The 14,697-nt window shown below is 41.4% G+C and overlaps 1 protein-coding gene across 2 annotated transcripts in view; it reads right to left on the reverse strand.

Moving 5' to 3' along the window:
- adamtsl7 (ADAMTS-like 7) overlaps window positions 1-14,697 on the reverse strand; it is a 501,077-nt gene that overhangs the window by 50,107 nt on the left and 436,273 nt on the right. For both annotated transcript variants that reach the window (XM_059965295.1, XM_059965294.1), the window contains 3 exons: window positions 6,707-6,882; window positions 5,530-5,635; window positions 3,252-3,485 (listed from right to left, as the gene is read on the reverse strand). In XM_059965295.1, coding sequence (XP_059821278.1) covers window positions 3,252-3,485; window positions 5,530-5,635; window positions 6,707-6,882 — 516 coding nt within the window. The remainder of the gene's footprint in view (window positions 1-3,251; window positions 3,486-5,529; window positions 5,636-6,706; window positions 6,883-14,697) is intronic.

A 14,697-nucleotide genomic window follows, 5' to 3' on the forward strand; every position in this document is an offset into this window, starting at 1 on the left:
CATCAGTTAGTCCAACGTTTGTCTTAGTATATATTTTACCTTTCTATGCATATAAAACACTTAAGAATGTATGTTTCAATGCTGGGCTCAGGAACAGAAGTTCCCAAGTTCGCTCCAGTGACAGACTGCTCCAGAGTGTGCTCTCCACCGTGCTGGGTTGATGTGGAGGATCAAAAACCCAAACCCCAACAATTAAACCACTGCATTGCTTAGTAATAATTGTAGCTTTCATTGGGGCAGAGCCTTTCTCACTTTATCCTTTAAAATTGTTCCGATCATTGACCGACATAGCCTAACGCTTTTCCGATGACCGATGGTGTTTCACCTCTTTCCGATCGCTTTATTATTTCCACTTTATTTTCAGTCATGATTGTGATTATTTTTGTGAACAGAAACACTGCGGATTCAGAGTTCTGCTGCTGGGTCCTAATGTCCACAGCACTGAGACAGGTTAAACAAGGTCTGGGGTTCCGCTGGGTCCTAAGATCCACAGTATTGAGACAGGTTGAATAAGGGACTTGAGCATCCGCGAATTTTGGTATCCGCGAGGGGTCCCAGAACCAATCCCTCGCGGATAAGAAGGGCCGACTGTATATCCAATATGGATACATGAAGCAAGGGCCTGAAATTTCTTTGCTTCAAGAGACGTTAATTAGCAATGCACTGATGTCAATGAATATTTTGTTGCAGACTCATCATTGCAATATTGTGTTGCTTAAATACACATTACACCTTAGAACACCACTGCACATGTCCATGCATTTCCATACAGGTAGACCCATGGCAAACTGGGATTGATCATTGTCATATTTCTGTTCAGCTCTACTGAGTAACAGAAAAGCATTGAATTATGCAAAGATCTTCTTGATCCTATTCTGCCTACAAGGATCAATACATTGTGAGTATACTGAAATGGTACTGGATCACAGCCCGTAAATATAGTTTTATTTCCCACTTTCTGTAGATGTCTATTAGTATGGAATGAGCTACACACACAAATTGCTGGAGGAACTCAGCAGGCCAGGCAGCATCTATGGGAAAAAAGTACTGTCAACGTTTCGGGCCGAAACCCTTCGGCAGGACTGGAGAAAAAAAGCTGAGGAATAGATTTCAAAGGTGAAGGGAGGGGAGAGCAAACCACCAGGTGATAGGTGAAACCTGGAGGGGAAGGGATGAAGTAAAGAGCTGGGAAGTTGATTAGTGAAAGAGACAGAAGGCCATAGAAGAAAGGAAAAGGGGTCAGGAGCACCAGAAGGAGGCGATGGGCAGGCAAGGAGATGAGAAAGGGAAAAGGGGATGGGAAACAAAGAAGGTGTAGGGATTGGGGGACATTTCCGGAAGTTTCAGAAATCGATGTTCATGCCATCAGGTTGGGGGCTACCCAAACAGAATATAAGGTTTTGTCCCTCCAACCTGAGTGTGGCCTCATCACAACTGTGGAGGAAGCCATGGATAGATGTATCTGAATGGGAATGGGAAGTGCAATTAAAATGGATGACCACTGGGAGATCCCACTTGTTCTGGCATATGGAGTGTCGATGCTCTGTGAAGTGGTCCCCCAATCTACGTCGGGTCTCACCGATGTACAGGAGGCCACACTGGGAGCACTGACTCCCAGTAAATGACTCCAACAGACTCGCAAGTAAACTGTCACCTCACCTGGAAGGATTGTTGAGGGCCCTGGATGGTGGTAAGGGAGGAGGCATAGGGCCAGGTGTAGCACTTATTCTAACTGCAAGGTTAAGTGCCCGGAGGGAGATCAGTAGGGAAGGATGAATGGACAAGGGAGTCATGTAGCGAGTGATCACTGTGGAAAGCAGAAAGTGTGCGGAGAGGAGGGAAAGATGTACTTGGTGGTGGGATTCAATTGGAGGTGGTGGAAGTTTTGGAGAATTATGTGCTGATGTGGAGGTTGGTGGTGTGGTAGGTGAGGACAAGAGGAACCCTATCCCTGGCAGGGTGGTGGGAGGATGGGATAAGAGCAGTTGTACATGAAATGGAAGAGATGCGGTTGTGGGCAGCGTTGATGGTGGAGGAAGGGAAGTCCCTTTCTTTGAAAAAGGAGGACATCTCCTTTGTTCTAGAATGAAAAGCCTCACCCTGAGAGCAGATACGGTGGAGATGGAGGAATTAAGAAAAGGGGAAGGCGTTTTTACAAGTGGTAGGGAAAGACGAGGTGTAGTCCAGGTAGCTGTGAGAGTCCATGGGTTTGTAATAGACACCGGTGGATAAGCTGTCTCTGCAGACAGTGAGACGGTGAGATCCAGGAAGAGAAGGGAGGTGTGAGAAATGGACAAGGGAAATTAGAGGGCAAGGTAGAAGTTACAGGGAAAGTGGATGAAATCGATGATTTCAGCACAGGTGCAGGTAGTAGCACCAATGCAGTTGTCGATGTAGCATAGGAAAAGTGTGGGAAGGTCATCAGTGTAGGCTTGGAACGTAGCCGGCAAACAGGTGGACAAAGTTGGGACCCATGCGAGTGCCCATGACCACACCTTCTGTTTGAAGGAAGTGGGAGGAGCCAAAGGAGAGATTATTGATAGTGACAGGGTGTTTCTAGACCAGAGTGTCCTTGGTCTAGAAACAAGAGAATGGCAGGTTGGGGTGGTGCGGAATGTGGGACAGTTCTTGTGAATGGAGAGGAAAGGGAAGGTGCAAGAGAGAGAAGAAAAACTGAGGGTGCTGGTTAAGGGTTGATGTCAGACATCAGCTCTTCCCACTCTTTTTACCTTAACTATCAAACAGCACTATTGTTCTTTCCTTCCCCAGATAATATGAAACATTAATATGCATGAATTATTCCCTTCAACCATACTTTACACTGGCAAGTTGCACCACCCTGACAGCATCTTGTATCTATTCTTGTGTAAACATTTAAAAATTCAAAATGAGTGGCAAAATGAGAGAGAATTCAAGGGAACAAACTGGAACAGAATGGCAGGGTTCACATTAAACTTGGAAAAACCAGCTTCAAATAAACACTGGGGAACTAAAAATAACAGAATATTAACCCTGTCAATGCCATTTAGTTGTGCCTCTAAGGTGCAGTCATTTCAATATGCTTCTCCAGTGTAAAGCTATCTGATAGGGATTCACATCAAAAGCACTTCTATTGTAATACACGGGGTTTCAGAAAAGCAGAAACTGGAAAATCTTTACAGCTCTGCTTTCTGCAACATTATTCTGACAGTTTTCTGCCAATGCTTTGAACTTCGTACTTGAATGACAATAAACTTGGTATCATTTCTCACCTGTACCACAAGATACAGTGCATTCTGTACTTCCAAATAGTTTCCAGTTGAATTCCCTCTTTTTCCTTGGCCCCTCTCCCCAAGCGTTCAGCCTTTCTTCGGGATTCTTCTGGTAATTTCTGGATTGCAGCTGGTTTTCATCGACCCCACTTACAAAGTTTCCCACCTCCTTTTCGCGTAGCACGTACACTTCACCATCAACTCCGTATGACAACTGACCGTTCAGAGCTTCTTCTGGAACAGGGGAAAAGGGTTTTGAGTTTTCAATTGGCATTGATCAAAATCCAAAAAAAAAAGGCCACCCAAGTGGGCCATATTGGTAAACCGGTGGCAGAGTAGTTAGGTTCCTAGGCTAGTAATATAGAGGTCTGGACTAACAAGCTAGAGACATAGGTTCAAATCCCACGGTGACCGCTGTAGAATTTGAATTAAGTTAATATACGGAATTAAAACATAAACAACTTAGATCAGCAATAATGAGCATACAACTATCGGATTCCTATAAAAAGCCATCTGGTTCACGATTGTCCTGCACGTAAGGAAACCTGCTAACCTTACCCTGTATCGCCTACATGTGACACCAGATTCAGATCAAAGTGATAAGTTTTTAAAAATAATGCTCTGAAATGGTTCAGTAAGGCACTTAGTTTAGGAGCACTGAGGGATGGTAGCCAGCAGTGCTGGATTCTGAGAAAGGAGTAAATAGAAGAAAAACGTGCTGTTTGAGTCATATGGGGAAAGCTCAACATTCGTCAGAGCAGCTCTCGGCTGTCAACAAAACAAAATGTACATAAATAATTATGACATATTAATTATCAATAAAATGGAAGAAGCAGCAAAATCACTTAGCCTCAAGATTTTGACACGCTGCGGCATTCCTACCCCTACATTATTCTGCATTAGTTTTTTTCTCGTTTTCTTAGTGGGAAGGGATTAGAATTTAGTTTTTAATTTTGGACGTACTGGGACATAGACTAAGTGGATGGCTCTCTGAAATAAGTATAAGCTTCCCCCGCATTCCCATGAAGTAACTGGGAGAGCAGGAGGAGCTCTGAGAAATTGCACAGTCTGCAATTAAGTCAAGTTGAGTATATTGTTATGTGCACTAGTATGGTGAGGTGCAGGTACAATGAAAATCTTGCTTGCAGCACTTCACAGGCACATAGGTACAGACAACACACAGAATATGCGTCAAATTGGGTGGTGTGGGCTCATTGGACCAGAACAGCCTGTTATTGAGCTGTATCTTTAAATTAGAATAAAATATAAATTGTAAAAGGCAGTGAAATGATAAGGAGGGGTAAAAATGAGCAAAGGCATTAGTACTAAAGAAAACCCAGTCCGAGACTAGTCCACGGTAGTGGAAGAGGTCAGATTAGAACTGTGCACCCAAGTTCAAGAACCTGATTGTTGCTTGGAAATTGCAGAGAGTCACAATATAAAAATAATCTAAATTTAAAACTAAATCATGAAGTGAAAGCTTTGCGGACATATGGGTTGATGTTCCAGTGTACACTAGTAGTTATGCCCAGCTGGTGTTGCCAACAGCGTGGAAAGATCAATAGAGAGTGATGCACATTGCAAACTTCAGCTCCACTACAGCCATAGCTTGACAGCCAACTGAAAATTTGGACTGAGGCTAGGTTGGCTGGATTTGAGGAGGTGAGAGTAGGATTGGATGGTAGGAACAGCCACAGGTCTCAATAGGTTGTTGAGGCTGGGGATACGGGTAAATGACTGCAACCCAGTGCAAATGGTGGTAAGGTGGTGGTGTCAGGTGCATAAAGAATGATTACACTCTGTGTTGTGGATTAGGCTGCTGGAGTGGGGGGAGTGTGAAGTTGATCATGACCACTTTGGATAAATTATCTGTTTGGTCAGTGGGGGAAGGTATTGAAGAACACATTTTCCATGCCTCCAGGATGGGGATACTTGGTAGGACTGTATAACTCCTTTTTGTTTGTAATTGCTTAATGCCTACATACCATTTATGGACCTTTCTGGATAGGGAAATATTTCCCCTAAAGCTTCCACTGCTCTAGAGGAAACAACCACCACCTAGCCAATCTTTTTTCTCAACTAAACTTATCCAACCCTGACAACACCCTTCTAAATTTCTACAGTGGTTATTGACAGGGACTATGAACGTAATTTATTTTCTTTTGCCACTTCCTTTTGAATTTAGCGAACCTATTCATATACTCTCATGCAAATTGCACTATCGTAAAATATCCTGAAAGTGACATGGTCATGAAAGTAAGAGGAAAAAGACTTTTACCTAAATGGTGCCCTGATGTATGTGACAGTGAATGGCTGCTGACTACATTGTCAGTTGGCAAAACATATTCAAAATGAACCTTGGGGTTTGCTTGTTGATATATCACCTGAAAGATATAAATAAAATACAATTGTTTATTTAAAAATAAATCAAAGTTTTGATGAATGAGAAAGGGGTTGCAGCATAAAACCTGAGATCAAATGTCATTTGAACTAACCAAGACTTTTAGGATTATGTATACAATGTGGTGATAGTCACTTGCATTAATTAGCAATCTCTGTGAAAATGGAATTATATTAATATCCTCTCTATGAACAGATGGCATTCATAAAAGCAACAAGGCCAAGGACTTTCTAATTACTGAAAGTGCTGTAACATTCTTAGTAATTGTTGTGATAATTTCTACTTTACAATAAATTTAATATTCTTATTCTTTCTGGTGCACATCTACATGTACCAGTGAGGAAATGATTATTTAAGAGAGAAATTCATCCTCATATCTGCATTTCTAAATAACGGATATAAAAGTTTGCTGTTATTTAATGGAGCTGAATTTTGAAAGCAGGACTCAGTATTGTAGACCGAATGACATTGCACAATTTGCACTACTGATTGAAGGACAAATTTCAAGATGATTCTTGTTGCCTGCTTACTTACACACTCAATAGTTCCCTTACACTGGGTGTTAAGTTAAAGATACCTCAATTGACCATACTTTTTTTGCCTAAAATCTCATGAAAATTTGTGGGTAGCAGTAGATTTGATGAATGCCAAGTACTCTCTGGCCACAAAATGCAGGGGATAAATTCAACATTCTCTCAAATGTTATAAAACCAGTTTATTCAATCAACAAAATTATATTGACATTCCTTCCAATCATAAGCATCACAGTGACACACTGACAATCAATTTATTTTTAATAATGTACCAATATTTTTTTATCACTCACACTTTATTGACACTTTATGTTTCTTATTCATTTCTATTTTTTTGGGTTCTACATCTTTTCCCTACAGTTATTCTTAATTGATTTTCAGAAATTTGCTCTTTTCTTTTGCTGGAATAATTCTATTCCAAGCTCAGGGGATTACAGCCTTTGGCTTATGAACAGAAACACTGTGAAGCTTTATTACCATTCCAAAGATATTGCCCACTTCAAACTACAGTTTAGACTTACATAGACATTCAGAATTTCACTGGTTGGTCCGTCAGCAATGAAGGATTCCCCTGCTGTGGTACTTATCTCATTTGGCCTCTTGTACTTGAATAAAGTTCCTGCGGCCTCGTAAGAGCCTGGTCGATCTATGGCCCAGTTTCCATTAATGATAGGTTGGCCAAAGTGACTTCTCAAAGCTGCAAATACATGCCAGTTAATAAAGATCAGTTCATAGGATGGTAACACCATGCACTAACAGTCACAAATCTTCTTGGGTACACCATGCATTAAATGCAACTCAAGAACAAGATGTCTGATGAGAATTGGAAAGACAGAGAAATCGAACAGACAGAACCTTATACCTTCCTCAGCTACTTAGTGTGCTAAGTATTGGCTCCCATTCAGTGCAGCTCCCAACAGAACAATCTCATTTGTCTCATTCTCTCTTCTACTTATTTCTCCATAGACTAGTAACATACTTCATTTACAACCCATTGATCTCCCTTTGTTTCTTTTGCCATTTATGTCCACCGGGGGTAATTCACAATGGACAAGTAACCTGCCAGCACCATCTTTGGGCAGGGAGCACCAAATCCACCCTGTCTTAGAAAATGCAAAATCCACACATCAAATTTGACTGCCTGTGCCTCCGAAGAAGCAGTATTAACCATTGCATCACCATGATAAGCATAAGAATCACAAGGAGAAACTAGGAATCTTCAACTACAAGAGGTCAGAGTACTTTTTTCCCTTCGGCCCAGATATTTTGGCCTCTGAGGCAGAAACAACTTAATTGAAGGCACAATCTTATTTTGTCCATCTACTAATATGGAGAAAAATACTTTTGATAGTTTCCCTTTATTTTGCTTTAGTTATTCTACTATCCCCTTTTAAAATCAGTATGTCTCATTGAGGATTAATCAGTAAAAAGAGAGAACTGTTCTGTTCAAGAACATTAAAAAGTCAGCAATTTAAAATTTATGAAAATGAATGCGAACAGTCATATTGTTAAAGTGAAACTAGTCCTGAAACCCTGTCTCTCTCTCTCTCTCTCTCTCTCTCTCACACACACACACACACACACACACTTAGCAATGTTCAGACACCCTCCATGTTTGATTGTTTAATATCAGAGTCTTATATTACAAATTGAAATATATACTTCCCCTTCATGTCTACAGGGTTCTACAGGATCAACAACGTTCCTTTACTTAAGCATTAGACATGAGGTGCCAACTATTTCCTAAGACGCATCAATCAAGCATTGACAGATTGTTCCACAATAAATCCAATTTTTCAATACAAAATTAATCAGAAACAAAGTAAGTCAGCAGGTATAGGGAATAATAGTGTAAAGATAACAATAACAAAGCATTTACAAATTCTTTAGAGGCCTCCTTCTGTTCTCTCATTCGCAGAACTCTGTCTGCAAACTGCAATGCAGAGCCAAAGAGTTGAAATGTGAGAAGTGATAGCTTTTCCAGGAAGCTTCTGACATCTCGGATCAACAACAGATACTTTACCATGGACAAATGTAGTTGTTTAAAAAATCAGCCCCTTTCTAAAAAACCCAGTAATCAATTTGAATTATTTTTCTCCTATGAATGAAAAATTATTCCCTTGGTTTCCATCTAATGTCTTATAGCTTGTTGCAAAGTGTCATGTTTGGAATTTCTGGCTTTGCTGCCAGTGGAGAGCCTTGGGATTATATGAAATGGGAACATTAGCTCTCTGGCAGTTGAATTCATTGGTCGGCAAGCCTGAGATGTAGACAGTCAAGGTTAAAATTCATATGCATTGTTTAAGGCTATGAGCTTCAAACAGACACCATTAATATGGATTCTCAGTGATATACTGTACTCTGGCTGACATGGTTCAATTTACTTGCAATTAGCAGCAGCTGTTGTTAAGTCAATCCAGTGAGACTGAAATTCTTGATGTTAGAGTTAACAAAGGAGGCTGGTTTTGCCCATAAGTTCCAAGCAAGTTGCAGAAAAAAAGACAACCGGTAAAATATATTTCTTCAAGCAAGAGATGTCTGTCACATTTTTTTTCAAATCTATTGATTGCATTCACTGTCAAGTTATCTTTAACGATTCCCTTCTCTCCTTAGCTCAGATGTCAGAGCAATTGCTGGTGAGTGTGTAATTCCATTCAGTATTTTGCCAACAAAGCAGCCATTTTTGACCGGGTGCAGCAACATCTACAGACAGAATCAATGCTTTGAGTTTTAATTGGCAAGCAACATTGATGGAGGGAATATGCCACAAAATGAAGACTGCCATTAAGAATGGACAATGCATAACCATTCTAAGAACACCCACCTCACCCCCATGGCATTCTGGCATTGATGTGGACCAAAGACTCAATCCGAGTGGCCATATTAAATTTGCATTTGCTGTAGCAGGACAGAAGAAATTCCGGTGCTCTTTAAGCTTCCAGTCAGCTGTTTGGCACAATAGAAGCATGCTATAATACTCTCCACATCTCCTGAAAATTGTTGGTCAATTAATGGACATACAAAGATGTGGAATGTCTTGACAAGATATCATGTAGAAGGATGCTCACGAGGATTAAAAAGTGTGGGAGAGGATAGCGGGTGGAAACCAGCTTTGTTTTGAATAGTGTTGAAATTTACTTTACTTTATTGTTACCAAACAATTGATACTAGAGCGTACAATATTTGAATCTGCGCTTTGCGCTCCCTGAAGTACAAATCAAAGTAAATATAATAAAAATTTAAATTATAAATCATAATTAGAAAATAGAAAAGGGAAAGTAGGGTAGTGCAAGTCAGGTCCGGCTATTTGGAAGGTACGACCCTGATCCGGGTCAGGATCTGTTCAGCAGTCTTATCACAGTTGGAAAGAAGCTGTTCCCAAATCTGGCCATATGAATCTTCAGGCTCCTGAACCTTCTCCCGGAGGGAAGAGGGACAAGAAGTGTGTTGGCTGGGTGGGTCGTGTCCTTGATTATCCTGGCAGTACTGCTCCGACAGCGTACCATGTAAAGTGAGTCCAAGGATGGAAGATTGGTTTGTGTGATGTGCTGGGCTATGTTCATGATCTTCTGCAGCTTCTTCCAGTCTTGGACAGGACAACTTCCATACCAGGTTGTGATGTACCCTAGAAGAATGCTTTCTACAGTGCACCTATAAAAATTAGTGAGGGTTTTAGGGGACAGGCCAAATTTCTTCAACTTTCTCAGGAAGTAAAGACGCTAGTGGGCCTTCTTGGCAGTGGACTCTGCTTGGTTAGACCAAGTCAGGTCATTTGTGTTATTCACCCCGAGGAACTTAAAGCTTTTGACCTGTTCCACCTGTGCACCACTGATGTAGATGGGGTCGTGCGGTCCGCTATTCCTTCTGAAGTCAACAACCAATTCCTTCGTCTTGCTGAAGTTGAGGGATAGGTTATTGTCTTCACACCATGCCACCAGGTTCTTAATTTCTGTACTCAGACTCATCATTACCCAAGATACGGCCTACAATTGTGGTGTCATCAGCAAACTTATATATTGAGTTCGATGGAAACTTGGCTACACAATCATGGGTGTACAGTGAGTACAGCAGGGGGCTGAGTACACAGACTTGTGGGGCACCGGTGCTCAGAGTGATTGTAGAGGAGAGCTCGTCCCCTATTTCTACAGCCTGGGTCCTGTCTGTGAGGAAGTTGAAGATCCAGCTGCAGCTCTGAGTGCTGAGACCCAGGTTCCGGAGCTTAGGAATCGGTTTATTTGGAATGATGGTATTAAAGGCAGAGCTGTAGTCAATGAAACGGAGCCTTACATATGTGTCTTTATTCTCCAGGTGTTCTAAGGAGGAATGTAGTGCCGGAGAGATGGCATCTGCTGTTGACCTGTTGCTCCGGTAGGCGAATTGCAAAGTGTCGAGGTTGACCAGTAGGCTATGGTTGATGTGTGCCATAACCAATCGCTCAAAGCACTTCATAGCAATTGATGTCAGAGCCACAGGTCGATAGTCATTCAGGCATGCCACCTTGCTTTTCTTCGGCACTGAGATTATCGTTGTCTTCTTAAAACATGAGGGGATTTTAGACTGAAGCAGGGAGCAGTTGAAGATGTCAGCAAACACTCCAGCTAACTCACTCGCACAGGCCCGGAGAACCCGTCCCAGGTCGCCATCTGGGCCCGTCGCCTTCCTTGGATTTATCTTCAGGAGGGCTCTTCTAATGTCTTCCTCTGTGACGATGAATCTTGATGCCACCAGGTCCGGTTCATCCGGAGGGGGAGGGACGCTCCTCTTCTGTTCGAATCTTGCGTAGAATACATTAAGTTCGTCAGGAAGAGAAGTGCTACAGTTATTGATATTCCCAGGCTTTTCTTTGCACCCAGTGATCTCATTTAGACCCTGCCATAGTCTACTGGCATCCCTCTGGTTAGCCTGGGCTTCCAACTTGGCTCGATATTGCCTCTTGGCACCCTTAATGGCTTTCCGGAGTTCACGCCTGGATTCCGTGTATCGACCTAAAAGCCGCAGCTCTAGCCTTCAAAAGGGATTGGACCTCATAATTCATCCAAGGTTTCCGGTTAGGGAATACCCGGATTGTCTTGCGAGACACACAGTTCTCTGTGCATTTCCAGATAAAATCCGTGACAGCTGAGACATGCTCATCGAGGTTAGCTGCTGAGTCCTTGAGTACTAACCAGTATTACTAACTAAATTTGCTGATGATATAACACAATGGGAAATGTAGCTATGTCTTTGAAACACAGTAAAAATGCAATGTTTGAGGTGGACTTTAATGTCAGTACGTAAGATGTTATTTTATTGTTCTTAAAAGTAAACATAATTTTTAATGGATGTGACTTTAGGCTGTGAAGTTAAGCAGTGGGAGCATTAAAAGTAACAGAAAACACAAAAGCAATAAGTAATTATAAGCCTATAATAATATCTAGCATTCAATGTAGAAATGAGCTCTATACTACATAATGTAAGTTGATTTACAATTTACAGTGCTGGTGATCAGAAAATCGGTGATCTATTCCTGCTGCTGTCTGTAAGGAGTTTGTACTGCCTCACGATGATGTGTGAGTTTCCTCCCACATTCCAAAATGTATGGGTTAGGATTAGTAAGTTGTGGGCCTGCTATATTGGCACCGGAAGCATGGCAATACTTGCTGGCTACCCCTCTCCTCCCCCCATATATTTGGTCTGTGATGGTTGGTTATACAAATAATGCATTCACTGTATGTTTTAATGTTTTTATGCACATATGACAAATAAAGTTAATCTTCAAGAATCTTTTATCTTTAACTACAGTGCAGATACATTCAAATGCTTTCTTCATATTATCACAAATGGAAAGCCCGCATGACCAGCCTCTAATATTTCAAATGTTTTGCTTTTCTAGTGTTAAAACATCATTGGATCTCTCTTTAATGCTGTTGCAAGAAGATCAATGATTTTTCTTATGCAGGGTTGACCAGCAAACAGGGATGACACTGTGGTTCACCTCACAGTGCCAGAGGCCTGGATTCAATTCTGAACCTGGGTGCAGTCTGTATTGAATTTGTGCATTCTCCCTATAGAGACATGGGTTTCCTTCCAGTGCACCATTTTCCTCTCACATAAAGACTTAAAGAATAAATTAGCTTTATTTGTCATGTGTACATTAAAATATTGAGAAATGTGTCTTTTGCATCAAACCAAATCAACAAAGATTGTGCTAGGGACAGCCCACAAGTGTTGTATCCATGGAAATGAGCAGTCAACGTTTCAGGCCCAGACCCTTTGTTAGTTGTGTGCGTTGCTTTGACCACAGCGTCTGCAGTGTATTTTGTGTTTACCACAAGTGTGGTGCTAGGGACAGCACCAACGAAGCATAGCGATACTAACCCTAACCCTAACCATATGACTTTGGAATATGGGAGGAAACAAGAGCGCACAGAGGATGTCCACGTGGTCTTGGGTGGGGTGGTGGGAATGTACAAACTCTATTCAGACAGCAGCACTCTAAAGCATTTGTGCTAACTGCTACGTTACCTTGCAGCATCACTGAAAGTGTGAGGGTTGTCAGATTAACTGTGTGCTGTGATTGGTCTCTAATGTGTAGGTGAGTCCCCCAAGAGGACCACAACCCTGTCGTGGTTTGGAGGCTTGTGTTTCTCAATGACCCAGAGAGCTATGCTGGCTAGAGTCAGGGTTTTATGCTTTGGCTCTTGGTAGGGTCACCCATGCCAAAGAGGTCAAAGGGTAGAGGCCAAATTAAAAGTGATCCATTGGACCTCCCGGTTCAGGGGTTCAGCACAAGGTTAACAACCCTGACTGGTCTAGCAAAATTGTTACGGAAATAGCAATGAAAAATCCTTCTATATCTGTGTGTGATTAAGGACAGACAGAGATGGAGGACCTTCACTGCTGCCCTAAGTGCTAGCAGTGTAATGGGAGAATAAAAATGAGATTGATGTTGGATTACTGTAAACGGGTAGCTGACAGTTCAGTAAAAGTGATGGGCCAAAGTGTCCAATTCCATGCCATTATCTCTCTATTATTCTATTCATGGCTAACTTTGCATTCACATCTATCCACATTGATTTTTCACCATCTCATCAATGAAGTATGTATTTACTTGTAACTTAATAATAATCAGAGTCTCTGTTTCTACCACCATTTCAGGAAGACAGTCTCAGAAACTGTCAGATGCATAGCTATGTCTATGCACAGGTGCAATGAAAAACTTACTTGGAATGTAAGTTAATATTCACCCCATCTCTTAAGCAGGAGAACCCTTATTTTTAATGTTCTTGTTCTAGATAGGAGGTTCCCAACCTGGGTTCCTCATTCAATAGTAGGGGATTATGGTATAAGAAAGGCTGGCAACCCCTCCTCTTAATTCCCCCACAGGAAGAAATATCCTCAGCACATCTACATTCTCTGGATCAACGGTATGCTGGAATGAGGGATGAAGTTGGAAGGAGGGTGACCTTGCTTCTGCTGAGAAAACAATCCAGTGTTAGGTGAGACATTGTTCCTGAAGTTTTATGAAGTTACAGATATGACTGAGGGCTACCTTGTGGGAGTGTAGGTTGCATAGATGCTGCTCCTCAGAAAGAGTACGGCAAGAGTACAGCTCTCTCTGTGTTGAGTCTGTCTGAGTCCTTGTATACCTAAGGCACGGCCCTCATCGGTACCTAAAAAGTGTTTGTTGTACAGTATTCTCATGTCATCCTTGTAAAGGAGCATTAGGTCTAGACAAATAGGTTTTGTATGTCAGTTTTGGCTCAAGCAAAAGTTTTAAAGCAGCCAGGAGGGTTCAGTTTTCAGGATAAGCAGTGTGTGGAAAATGTTGTCAGCTTGCAGAGTAGCATGATTGCAGGATGAATAAAATTGGCTGTCTAAATAATATTTTTGAGCCTTTGGCCCTAGTTAAAGAAGGCTTTTCCAGGGGTAAATAGTCGCTGCCACTTTTGAATTTTGGGTTTATGCTCCCAATTATGTTATTCAGGGAAACTAGATGCCCAAAAGGCAATGCAGGCAAACATGAAAATCTTGCCTGATGATGATATGTGATGGTAGCAATCAGTTTAAAATGCTGAGAAATGCTCTACTTTGTGAACAATGCTCAATCATAGAACTTTACTTTGTGACTAATCAATTTTTAATTTGTAATGCCTTCTTCTAGTCTTAGAAAATTTTTCCATGTGAACTCTTATTAATGCAAGCAAATTACACTGTGATAACCATAGATGGAATTAAAACCATGAAAGGATGGGACAGGGTAGGTATAGAAGCAAACTCTTTAGCCATTGATGTAAAGAGGAAAAAGAGTAACAGAATTAAAATTAAGATAATAAAGTAAGAAAGTACTGGCGGGGGTGGTGTGACTTGGAGATGTAGGTGGTATAGCTTCTGCCTCACAGCACCACAGACCTGGCTTTGATCCTGACCTCAGAAGCTGTCTGTGTGGAGTTTGCCTGTTCTCCTTGTGAAAGTAAATAATTAAAACAAAATTTAAAATGAAAATTCTTTTAAATAAATTAAAGCTAACACA

This window comes from Hypanus sabinus, chromosome 3 (assembly GCF_030144855.1).
Source record: "Hypanus sabinus isolate sHypSab1 chromosome 3, sHypSab1.hap1, whole genome shotgun sequence".
NCBI classification, from domain to species: Eukaryota; Metazoa; Chordata; class Chondrichthyes; order Myliobatiformes; family Dasyatidae; genus Hypanus; species Hypanus sabinus.